This window comes from Cokeromyces recurvatus, assembly GCF_025118155.1.
Source record: "Cokeromyces recurvatus strain NRRL 2243 chromosome Unknown BX663scaffold_6, whole genome shotgun sequence".
Taxonomy (NCBI): domain Eukaryota; kingdom Fungi; phylum Mucoromycota; class Mucoromycetes; order Mucorales; family Mucoraceae; genus Cokeromyces; species Cokeromyces recurvatus.
Window position 1 is genome coordinate 789874 of NW_026251392.1, and position 12113 is coordinate 801986.

Here is a 12113-nt window from a genome sequence, read left to right on the forward strand (position 1 = left end):
TGATAAAAGATGCTTGATCTGTCAGCGGAGAATAAATTTGATGCGTTAACATTATGGATAGTAGAATTTGCGAGAAAGAAAATCGTGACTTTCAAAAAACTTTTTGCTGAATTTCTATATCCTTCCTAATTTTTCTCTAATTAAAAAAGAAAAAAAAAAAAAAACCAAAACCAAAAACAAAAAAACGAATCTTTATTTTTATTTTTTTTTTTTCTTTCTTTATTATTTATTTATAACAAGAATGTCTGCCGAAACCGAGACCTTTTCCTTCCAAGCTGAGATTTCTCAGTTGATGAGTTTGATCATCAACACTTTCTATTCTAACAAGGTAAATAATATATATAAATAAAGAGAGAAAAGAACGCGCCTTTTTTTTGTTTTTTTTTTTTTTTACTAATATGTTTATGTATTTATACATATATATTTAAATATTCGTATATATAGGAAATCTTCTTGCGTGAATTAATCTCCAACTCTTCTGATGCTTTAGATAAGGTTCGTTATCAATCTTTAACTGATCCTTCCGTTCTTGATTCTGAGAAGGAACTTTACATTCGTATCACCCCTGACAAGGAAAACAACATTTTGTCTATTCGTGATACTGGTATCGGTATGACTAAGGCCGATTTGGTTAACAACTTGGGTACTATTGCCAAGTCTGGTACTAAGGCTTTCATGGAAGCCCTTTCTTCTGGTGCTGATATCTCCATGATCGGTCAATTTGGTGTTGGTTTCTACTCTGCTTACCTTGTCGCTGATAAGGTCCAAGTTATTACCAAGCACAATGATGATGAACAATACATTTGGGAATCTGCTGCTGGTGGTTCTTTCACTATCACTCGTGATACCGTCAATCCCTCTCTTGGTCGTGGTACTGAAATGCGTCTCTTCTTGAAGGAAGATCAGGTAAATATAAATTATAATATGGATAAATTTAAAATGAATGAAATAATAAGACAACAGGGTTTTGACTAAACTGTATTTTTCTTTCCCTCCCTTCCCCCCTCTCCTCTTATTAGCTTGAATACCTCGAAGAAAAGAGAATTAAGGATATTGTCAAGAAGCACTCTGAATTCATCTCCTATCCTATTCAACTTGTTGTTGAAAAGGAAATTGAAAAGGAAGTTTCTGATGACGAAGAAGAAGTTGTCTCTGAAGAAGGTGCTAAGATTGAAGAAGTCACTGATGAAGATGATAAGAAGGAAGAAAAGAAGAAGAAGACCATCAAGGAAAAGGTCTCTGAAAATGAAGAACTTAACAAGACTAAGCCTCTTTGGACTCGTAACCCTGAAGATATTAAGGCTGAGGAATATGCTGAATTCTATAAGGCTCTTACCAATGATTGGGAAGACCATTTGGCTGTCAAGCACTTCTCTGTTGAAGGTCAACTCGAATTCCGTGCTATCCTCTACGTTCCTAAGCGTGCTCCCTTCGACATGTTCGAAACTAAGAAGAAGAGAAACAACATTAAGCTCTATGTTCGTCGTGTGTTCATCATGGATGACTGTGAAGAATTGATTCCTGAATGGCTTAGTTTCATTAAGGGTGTTGTTGACTCTGAAGATCTTCCTCTTAACATTTCTCGTGAAATGCTTCAACAAAACAAGATCTTGAAGGTCATTCGTAAGAACCTTGTTAAGAAGTGTCTTGAGATGTTCAACGAAATTGCTGAAGATAAGGAGAACTTTGATAAATTCTATGAAGCCTTCAGCAAGAACCTTAAGCTCGGTATTCACGAAGATACCCAAAACCGTGCCAAGCTCGCTGAGTTGTTGCGTTACCACTCCACCAAGTCTGGTGATGAAATGACCTCCTTCAAGGACTATGTTACTCGTATGCCCGAGAAGCAAAAGAATATTTACTATATCACTGGTGAATCCCGTGCTGCCGTTGAAAACTCTCCCTTCCTTGAAGGTTTCAAGAAGAGAGGTTATGAAGTCCTTTTGATGACTGATCCTATCGATGAATATGCTGTTACTCAATTGAAGGAATATGAAGATAAGAAGTTGGTCTGCATCACCAAGGAAGGTGCTGAAATTGAAGAAGATGAAGAGGAAAAGAAGGCTCGTGAAGAAGAACAAAAGGAATTCGAAGACCTTTGCAAGTCTGTTAAGGAAATTCTCGGTGATAAAGTTGAAAAGGTTGTTCTTTCTCACATCTTGACCGATTCTCCCTGTGTCTTGACCACTGGTCAATTCGGCTGGTCTGCTAACATGGAACGTATCATGAAGGCTCAAGCTCTTCGTGACTCCTCCATGTCCAGCTACATGGCTTCTAAGAAGACACTCGAACTTAATCCTAAGCACCCCATCATTAAGGCTCTTAAGGCTAAGGTCTCTGCTGATGCCAACGATCGTACTGCTAAGGATCTTGTTACCTTGTTGTTCGAAACTTCTTTGTTGACTTCAGGTTTCAGTCTTGATGATCCTAGCTCTTTCGCTACTCGTATCAACCGTATGGTTTCTCTTGGTCTTTCTATTGATGAAGACGAGCTTCCTGCTGCTGATGAGCCTGCTACCGAAGCTCCTGCTGAAGACAACGCTGAAGTCTCCAAGATGGAGGAAGTTGACTAAATCACATCATTTTCCCCCACTTTCAACATAAAACGTATATAATTTTTTCTTTTCATGATCTTTTTATTTTCACCACACCTTTTCTTATTATAATGTTAAAATTAGTAATCTTTTTTTGTTTTGTTTTTTTTTTTCCTTAAAAAAAGTTTACTTTTGTTTGTAATAAATATATTAATTTATAGAATGTCATTTTCTAATAAATTTTAATCATTATAAAGCATGCGTTATTAAAGTGTTTGGTAATAAGCTTTCAATAATTTTTGATTCAATATAATTCTTTATAAACTAAAATATAAACGTAAAAACTTGCTTGACAGAATTGCTTAATAGCACTAAGCTTTTTATTCTCAATTTTTTTTTTTTTTTTTTTTTTTTTTTTTTTTTGTAAAGAGCTTGAATGTCTGGTTATAGTAACCCACTTTTTTCTTACGAGATTTAATTTAAAGGAATATGTAATAAATCAAAGTAGTATATCAGTTGACTTGTAAATAGAAACATTTGATATCTACTATGACCAAACAATACAGGTTTATTTCTAATGGAAACTTATTTCCTCATATTAAGTTTTCTTTTTGTTATATTTCGTTTTTTTTTGTTAAGTAGGCAAAATTACTTAATCTTACATATTAATTTGTTGTATATCATAAGGAGATGATCATTCACATATATTATATCGTGTTGTCATCATTGCTGTCATAGTGCTTCTGTCCCTTTTGCTGTAGTTGTTAGAACTTTTTTTTTTACTACAATTTATTTCCGATGAAGATATATAAATATCATATAATTTAACACTAATTATGCTCCTCTTTTTTCCTTTTCAATATTCATTATTTCTTTTCTTTTTTTGTTAAAAAAAAATGCAAGCTCCTCCACCCGCTACTAATGGTCCAGTTATTGCTGGTTATTTTCCAAATTGGTAATTCAAATTGTATATAAACGTTTCATGCTCATTACTCATTCTGTTTAAAATAGGGGAATATATGATAGAAGTTATAACGTTGTAGACGTTGCAGTTCAAGCAAATAAATTAACTCACATTTTATATGCATTTGCTAATTTACAAGAAGACGGAACAGTTGTCATTGGAGTAAGAATGCTCATTATAAGCATTTTTTTCTTTAAAAAAAAAGCATCTATTTATTTGTTTATGTAACCTAAAAAATAGGATAGTTGGGCTGACATCGAAAAGCATTTTCCTGCAAGTAAGAAAGGGTCCTTTTTTTTCCTCATATAATACATATATGTGTGTATGAATAATTTTTTTTTTCGTCTACATAATATGAATAGATCAATGTGTAAACGGTAAAGCAGATAGTTGGAATGATCAAGGCAATAATCTCTACGGTAATTTCAAACAATTTTATTTACTTAAACAAAAGCATCGTCATTTGAAAGTATCACTCAGTGTAGGGGGATGGACTTGGTCAAGTAATTTTGGTGCTGTTGCTAGTGATCCTGCCAAACGTAAAAGATTTGTTCAATCTAGTATTAAATTAATTTCAGATTTTGGTCTTGATGGTTTGGATATCGACTGGGAGTATCCTAAAGATGATAAAGAGGCCTTTTATTATGTTCATCTCTTATATGAAATGCGTATCGCTTTAGATGTCTATCAACAACAATGTGAGCAGTTAGACCAGCCTCGTCTACTGCTAACCGTTGCTGTACCTTGTGGACCTAATAATTATAAAAAACTTCGTTTAGCACAAATGCAACCCTATGTCGATATCTTTTATTTAATGGCGTATGATTATGCCGGTTCATGGGATCCTAAGACTGGTCATCAAGCAGCTATGTTTGGTGGTGCCCTTAATACTGATCAAGCTGTTAATGATTATATGGCTGCAGGTATTCCTGCTAACAAAATAGTCATAGGTATGCCATTCTATGGTCGTGGTTTTTCTAATACAGATGGTCCTGATCGTCCTTATCAAGGTGTTCCAAAAGGAACTTGGGAAGAAGGTAACTTTGATTACAAGGTGTTACCTAAGCCAGGTGCTACTGAATATAATGATACTAAACGTATGATTTCATGGTCATACGATCCTAAAGCTCGAGAATTTATTACCTATGATACTCCTGAAGTGATTGCCGCCAAATGTGGTTATATCAAACAAAGAGAATTAGGTGGTGCCATGTTTTGGGAATTAAGTGCTGATCGTAATCCAAATGATGCTCGTAATTTAGTAAATACTGTTTATAAAGCTTTTAATGGAAAGATAGATCAAATGCCTAATCATATTGATTACCCTAAAAGCCAATATGAAAATATAAGAAACCATATGGAATAAAATAGAGCATAGAATGTATATCAAAGTTTATTAATTGCTACAAATATTTATATATATATATATATATATATATATATATATATCTTTATACACTATTATTATCACTTGTATCTTCTTCTAACATTAAAGGGGAACATATACAACACCAATATTAAATAAATAGTAACTATTATTATTATTATTTATGTCTCTCTCTCTCTTTTTTTTTTTTTAATTAATTATGTATACTATTGGTAATAGTAATAGACATTTATTACATTCAGAACTTGTACATACAACTCCACATACTAATTTTTATGAATCAATTTCAATTCAACATCAACTTTATGAGCGACTTGGATCCGCAAGTCAACAAGAATTTGACTTACTTGTTGGAGTCAGTGTATCGCGGTGTTCAATAGATTCACAAATGAGTTCTGTTTCAATATACAAATATAAAGTTATTATATGTGTGCTTATTTTATTTTATTTTTTTCTTTTATTAGAATTTATTAGAAAAGTTTATTTAATAACTTTAAGTCAATTATCACTTATATCATTTATGTCAATATTATTTATGTACTTTATTAATTACCAAGGACAAAGGTAGTAGGTTTTGGATGTATATAAAGTCAGCTTTAATAATATGACATACTTTATACATACATACACACACATATAAATATATTCAATAGTGAACGTACCTGGTGGTTTTTATTATCCTTAGCTACTGTTTTTTTAATAATTGCAGCTTGGCAGTTATGGACACAATATCATCAACTTACGCGTTTAAGCCGTGCTATCACTTTTGCTATTTATTCCTTTTTTATTGCGTTTATCTTTTCAAACTTAGGTATTTACACAAATACATATACATATTATATATCTGATAGTATATACTGAAGAATTAACATTAATATATATATATAAAGTTTCAAGAATTTTTCAAGAATATAGTTTAATTGTATTGATAATGACTTGTTTTGGCATGCTTGGTGTTATTTTTTATACTTTTCAAATAAAGTTCAAGTTTCAAGGGACAAAGCCAATGTAACATTTTTCATATATAAATATATGCATATAAATGTATAAATTTATATATGTATATTTATTATATTAATAACTAACTAATATATGTATATTAGTGTTTGCAGTATTGCCATGATCTGTATAAGTTCTATTGGTTTAAGAGAAGCATACAAATTAAACCCTGTGCAAATTTTGGGTCCAATAACGATTGCTAGTAGTATCTGTAGTTATTTAATATTGGAACTTTATTACGCTATGAAAGATTTGACTGTGGACGATTATATTTTGGCAAATCTGTCGTTTCATATGGATTTAGTTTATCCCATTAACTATTTACATCATTTATGTGAGCTTTCTGATTACATTGATAATTTTCCAGAATATTTCAGCCCACCAGATCTGTCACTTAACACGGCTTAAAAAGAAAAAGGAAAAAAAAAAGGAAAAAGAGGCTCAGCCTTTATTTTATTTTATTTTTAAATCGATGCTAGTTTTAAATAATAATTTCGTAACATAGTTTCGCATCTTTGAATAAAAGAAAAAAAAAAAAGTAATATAGTAAATCATAGTATGGGGGGAGTATTTTTTTTTCTCTTCAAACTAAAATTAATAATTGCACTTTAAAGACAAGTATGACATGACGCAATGAAATTTATTTATGGAAATTTCTCTTTCCAAGGATAATAACCATTTTGATCTGCTACTGTTTATCTTTTATAACAGTCATTTCTTAATTTTCTTGTTAATATTATTTATAAATAAATTAATAAGTTATGTACACAAGAAGTAAAGTTAATTAACTAAAAGCTATATTGACATCATTGAGTTATCAAGGAAATATATTATGTAATCCTACATTTAAATAGTACGGGGTTCTTTTCATTTTGTATTAAATATAGAATGCTATTTTTGTGATTATTATTTTTTTTTAGTAAATAAAATTAAAAAAGTACAATTAATATAATTTATTAAAAATAGATACATATATTAATGACATATTATGTAATGTATTTTATTTAAGAATAATACAAAAACAAAAGAAAATGGCTAATAATTAGGTATAGGTCAAGTGAACAATATAATACAAAAAAAAAAAAAAATTTAAAGGTTTAACGGAAACGAAGATAAAAGTTAACAGCTAAGGCAGCAACTAAAAGTATACAGAGAACTGCAGGACCCCAAAGGTCATCATAACGACCAACAATACGTCGATTAATCATCCTGTAATTAAATTTTATTAGTAAATATAGTCCAAGTTTCTTTTCTTTTTTTTTCTTAATATCACTTACCAAGCACGTCTTTCAAATTGGAATAAGGCGTAGATAGCAATACCTGCAGAAATACCAATAAATATAGCACCAGCGATACGAGATACTAAATCACCGAAATTAAGTAAATTCAAAGCAACGGACAAAAGCAAAGCACAAAATTGAAGCCATGAAATAAAAGTACGTTCGTTTGAGAAGAATACTTTAGGTTCTACTTTAACTTTCTTAACTGGGATCACATTATTAGGATTGTTAGGGTCTTTGACATACATATTGGTATTTTCGAATAATTTTTTCCCTCCCTTCTCATTTTTACCACTCGATGTCTCTCCTAAATTAAGACGAATATCACCATTATTAAAGATGATTTCTTCACCTAGAGCACTCATTTCATCCGGATTAATCGACTTTCTATTTATTGGACCATAATTAAGAGGATCATCCCCTTTAACTACTAAGGTAGATTGCATACGATGAGGTCGATTATTCCAATTGCTACTATCTGATCTTGTCACGATATTTGTGTTCACGTCTATAAGCTCAACGCCATCGTTTGAAGGTGATTTTTTGATATCATTGTTATTTATCAATTTCTCTGATGATCGTCCACTATTCAAACTTTCCATACTCTTTTTTTCCATTTGTACTGTTTCATTCACGAGATCCATACGTAATTGTTCTGCCTCCATAGCACGACGGTATTGACCATCAATGAGTGGTTGAAAGGACTTTGATCGAGAGAGACCAAAGTTAGTAGCACGTGGTTTACGAATATCTATTTCCATCTCAGAGAGCCACCAGGGCAATAGTGGGATACGATCACGGAAAAGATAAGATGCACCATGCAAATATTTAGAGAAATGAGGCACCTCATGGACAAGATGTGATGACAAAAGTTTCGTAAGCCATGCGGGGGGCTTTTTCTCTACTTTACTTTCTAATACAGCATAGGGAAAACGCAAGACATCTGATTCATCAAGATAACTAAAAGGATAGTCAATACCAACGTCAGGACGACGCCAGTCATCTAGTCCTCGACGAATGATACCATCAAAGTTATCTTCACGAATAAAGGTCAGGTCATTATCAACATGAATACAGACATCAGGATCTTCGGGCAATTGAAAGGTAGTACGATTGTAGAACACACGACACATAGGTTTTAATTTCTTTTCTGCAATGGACTTTTCAACTCCAGAGGAAATAAATTGGCAATCATCGACAAGATTAGCATTCATTCCTTTTGCTCGAAGTCGATTTGTGTATTCCTCGGCTGTAAGGGCACCCTTGATAAATTTGGATACATCATCACTCACGAATTCGATACGCTCCTTTATCGATTGTCCATCCGCCCACTCTGCATGATATGTGCAACGTTCGAGATAGACATCGGGAGTTGAAGTAGGGCCGTGCCACTTGAATCGAATCGCTTCAGCGCCTTCATCTCGCTGTAAGAGGCCTGTATAAAGACCAAATTCTTCATTATCAAAATAAATACTAGAGATGGCAGAATCAGAGGCCTCATAACGCTTCTCTTTGTTATAAATAGAGACTGGTAGATGAAGCATGATAATCGATTTTACTTCAGTAATATTATCGGGGTGAATCCAATATTTGACAATAGACTTGTCTGTAGAAGAAATTTGAGAGTTGGTTGTATAGGTACTACTTGGACGAGGCTTCCCACGTTGACGGCAAATATCATGTAGCGCTGAAATAAAGACAATGGCTACATCGAATCTTTGTTTATCTAATGGTTTATTTCTCAGTTGAGGAATAAAGTCCTGTTTAAGATTGAGTCCAGTCCATTTGTCATGTTTTTTAATTATTTTTTGAAAGCCGATATAATTCAGCCTTGTAAATTTAGCTAAATCGTTTACATCAAATAAAACTTCTGTCAACGCATCGTTCATAAGAGTCCAGTTTTGATCTGAAGACCAACTAGGATTATCGATAAATGTCTGGATTGTACGTTCACAATAACTAATTCTTGCCTCTACTTCACTTAATTTGGCAGATACAAAATCATATACTTTTTCTAATTCATTTTCGAGTTTATTGATAAATTCATCTTCATCTTCTCCGTTCCATTGATGGTCAAGTTGTCGAGTTTTAAGTTCTTTTTTAAGACATCATAAGAAATATATGATAGACGCCAAGGTGGAAAAATTTCTTGTTGTAAATGGTCACCGAATTTCATTTAAAAAGGTAGGGAAATAAAAAAAAAAAAAAAAAAAAAAAAGGGAATGTAATACAGAGTAGATAAATATGTATATTTTTGGGAAAAATAAATAAAATAAATAAATTAATAAAATAAAAAGAGAGAATTGTTATAAAATAAAAAAAAAAAAAATAAAAAAATAAAAATAAATTTTTTTTTATTTTTTTAGTAGGTTAGTTTTAATGGAACATAAATATCGTTTTCGGTGGTTTCAGTCTTTTATTTTCATTTATAAATAAAATTTCTTCTTTTCTTTACAGAATAAGTATTTTTATAAGCAAAACTTTTTTTCTTTTTAGGTATCTAGTTTAATTGTATTCATCCAATAATGTCGCATATCCTAACATTGAAAAAGCGTCTATCAATTTCATTCTTGAGTTGAAACGGCGATTTGGAAACACCTAAAATTAGACAATGTGAAATGTACAAAAAGTTGGTTAAAAGGAAAACAGCAGATAGATACTATAATGACATGCAGTTATTCAAAAGATTAGCTTTCCAACTATATAACTTGTAAAAAGAAAAAAAAAGAAGTTTAAATAATTAATAAAAATTTGACAGATTAGCTGTAGAAATGTCTTTAATTATTATAACACTTGACTACCCGTTAAATAATAGCAAAGTAGACATTTTAAGTTATTGTTTCTTTTTCTTTTGCAGCACAATAGAGTGTGTTTTAAAATGTAATCTTTATGTAGTAACATGTTTACTATTTAGTGGCGTGGTAATAATGTAATATTCATTTATAAAAGTAGCAAATCAAGCTTAAACTTTAACTATTCAACTACTATTTATTTTCTAATATTACTCTATTTATTTGTTATTAACATTTACATAATCGATCTTAGCAGTCAATGTAATCTCAATAATAATATATTTAAATAAATCTATCAAGTGTTTTATGTAGACTGAATTCCCTGAATAAAGTCCTGGAAAAAAATAAAATAAAATAAACTTTCAACAAAGAAAAAAAAAGGGCTAAAGATACAGAAGAAACTAAAAAAAAAAAACAAATATGTATACAAATATATATATTTATAAACACAGTACACTCTATGGAATAGTTAATATCCAGGATTAGAAAAAGAAGATAAGGCTTTTTTTTTCCATAATAAAGAGAACCATTATCTTGTTCATAGAAAAGTATCTATATAAATATATATTTATAAAATATGAATACATATATGGGAAAAGTTGAAATGACAAAAAAGGAAGCATTTTTCTAGTTTTGACAGAAAACTACGTGTTGTATCTATTTTTTTTTTTTTCAAATCTTTATAAACAATAAGTTATGTATAAACATCCTCTATTCAAGATGCACTACTAGAACTATAACTTCAAGGGTTTATATAATGTTTGAGATGGATACATGCAGGCTTTTCCAAACAAACGAAGATTTATTAAAGGAAATAATTTTTAGACATAAAAAAAAAAGAATGAAGAAAATCTTAAGCTGTGTCGGAGGGACATTTCTTTTTCTTTTTTTTCCTAATGTTATTACGAACAAGGAAGAAGGAAAATGATCATATGTAACTTCTGGCTCTAAAATTTTTAATAGAAAAAAAAAAAGGTCTTATATGCATACAACTGATTTCTTTAAAATTTCTTGTGTAATTATACACTAGTTTCAGCATTAAAGTGATGCCAGTGTATGGCCTGCAATAGCTGTAGTCTTTTTGAGCCGAGAATTAATGAAACTGATCTATCTCCTAAAGTTTATTTATTTATAGGACCAAGAAAATATAAAAACCCGTTTATGTAAAAAAAAAAAATAAAAAAAATAAAAAATACAAGAAAAATAAAAAAACAAAAAAAGAATGGTTTGGCCAGGCTATGAAGTAAACACTTAAAATATATAATACTGTTTTAGGGACTGAAAGAAAATTTCTATCGTTATAAGATTTTTGTTTTTAATCCTCTGTTACTTATTCTGCCCTTTCATGACAACGATACCACGTTCTATTAATCCTCGGTACGGCTAATTTTAGTGAAAATAAGGTCATAGTAATCGGTATTCAATTTTCCGCGTAATCATAATACTGACGAAATAAATTGGAGTATGTTTAGGTTTTCTGAGGATGAAGTTCTTCTTTTTTTTTTTTTTTCAGAAACATCTAACCTTTATACAAGCAAAATAATTTACATTACGCTTTAGTCATCATCAAAAATAGCCTTTGTTAATGAAGAAATTATATACATCATTGAACAAGTTCTTTTCGATAGTATAGGGAAATTATTATTATTTACCAACATGCAAAAAAAAAAAAAAGAGCACGTTTTTCAACATGCTTTGTTTCATATAAAAATTCTGAATTTCAAATATCATTGATTATGAAATCATATTCATTTTTGATCAGCTTACTGCACATTTACATTTTCTAAATAAGAAGGTGAGGCTTCAAACGTTTAAGATGATTTACAAACTAGACATGTCGTTTTTTTTTTTTTTTTTTTTTTTTTTTTTTTTTTGGCATGCATCAAAAGTTATTATGTCCACATGGAAGATCATATTGTTTTAATAATTGTTTAAAGGCAAATTCCCATTCTTTTCTTTATGCAATTTAAAAGGGGATCTTCTGTAGTTATCATTAATAATTGGACATACACGCACACATATATATGCATATATAAAATAATAATAATACAATTAAGCTTGTTACAAATATCGATTAGATATAATCATGCAAAAGTAATTTCTATTATCAGAAAGAAAGAGGAGAGGAGAGAGAAAATAAACAGATTTGGGTTTGGA

The 12113-nt window shown here is 30.7% G+C and overlaps 4 protein-coding genes across 4 annotated transcripts; 3 read left to right on the plus strand and 1 right to left on the minus strand.

Annotated features, from left to right (window-relative positions):
* Window positions 1-241: 241 nt before the first annotated feature.
* On the plus strand, window positions 242-2787 carry BX663DRAFT_535417 (heat shock protein 90-1; the record flags this gene model as incomplete). Its single annotated transcript, XM_051530597.1, has 3 exons — window positions 242-328; window positions 445-906; window positions 1020-2787. 3 exons carry the CDS (start codon window positions 242-244, stop codon window positions 2571-2573), a joined length of 2103 nt encoding a protein of 700 aa, XP_051385212.1. The 3' UTR covers window positions 2574-2787.
* Window positions 2788-3175: 388 nt separating this feature from the next.
* BX663DRAFT_502179 (chitinase) lies at window positions 3176-4921 on the plus strand. Its single transcript, XM_051526571.1, has 4 exons — window positions 3176-3489; window positions 3546-3660; window positions 3739-3775; window positions 3861-4921. The coding sequence occupies exons 1-4, from the start codon at window positions 3431-3433 to the stop codon at window positions 4862-4864; spliced, it is 1215 nt and encodes a 404-aa protein (XP_051385213.1). The 5' UTR covers window positions 3176-3430; the 3' UTR covers window positions 4865-4921.
* A 146-nt stretch (window positions 4922-5067) lies between these two features.
* BX663DRAFT_502181 (uncharacterized protein) lies at window positions 5068-6363 on the plus strand. Its single transcript, XM_051526572.1, has 5 exons — window positions 5068-5277; window positions 5350-5449; window positions 5539-5696; window positions 5776-5893; window positions 5989-6363. The coding sequence occupies exons 1-5, from the start codon at window positions 5085-5087 to the stop codon at window positions 6290-6292; spliced, it is 873 nt and encodes a 290-aa protein (XP_051385214.1). The 5' UTR covers window positions 5068-5084; the 3' UTR covers window positions 6293-6363.
* A 511-nt stretch (window positions 6364-6874) lies between these two features.
* Window positions 6875-9368, minus strand: BX663DRAFT_502183 (VTC domain-containing protein). Its single transcript, XM_051526573.1, has 4 exons — window positions 9295-9368; window positions 7493-9259; window positions 7162-7471; window positions 6875-7093 (listed from the first exon to the last, which is right to left on the minus strand). Exons 1-4 carry the CDS (start codon window positions 9338-9340, stop codon window positions 6982-6984), a joined length of 2235 nt encoding a protein of 744 aa, XP_051385215.1. The 5' UTR covers window positions 9341-9368; the 3' UTR covers window positions 6875-6981.
* Between the last annotated feature and the right edge of the window lie 2745 nt (window positions 9369-12113).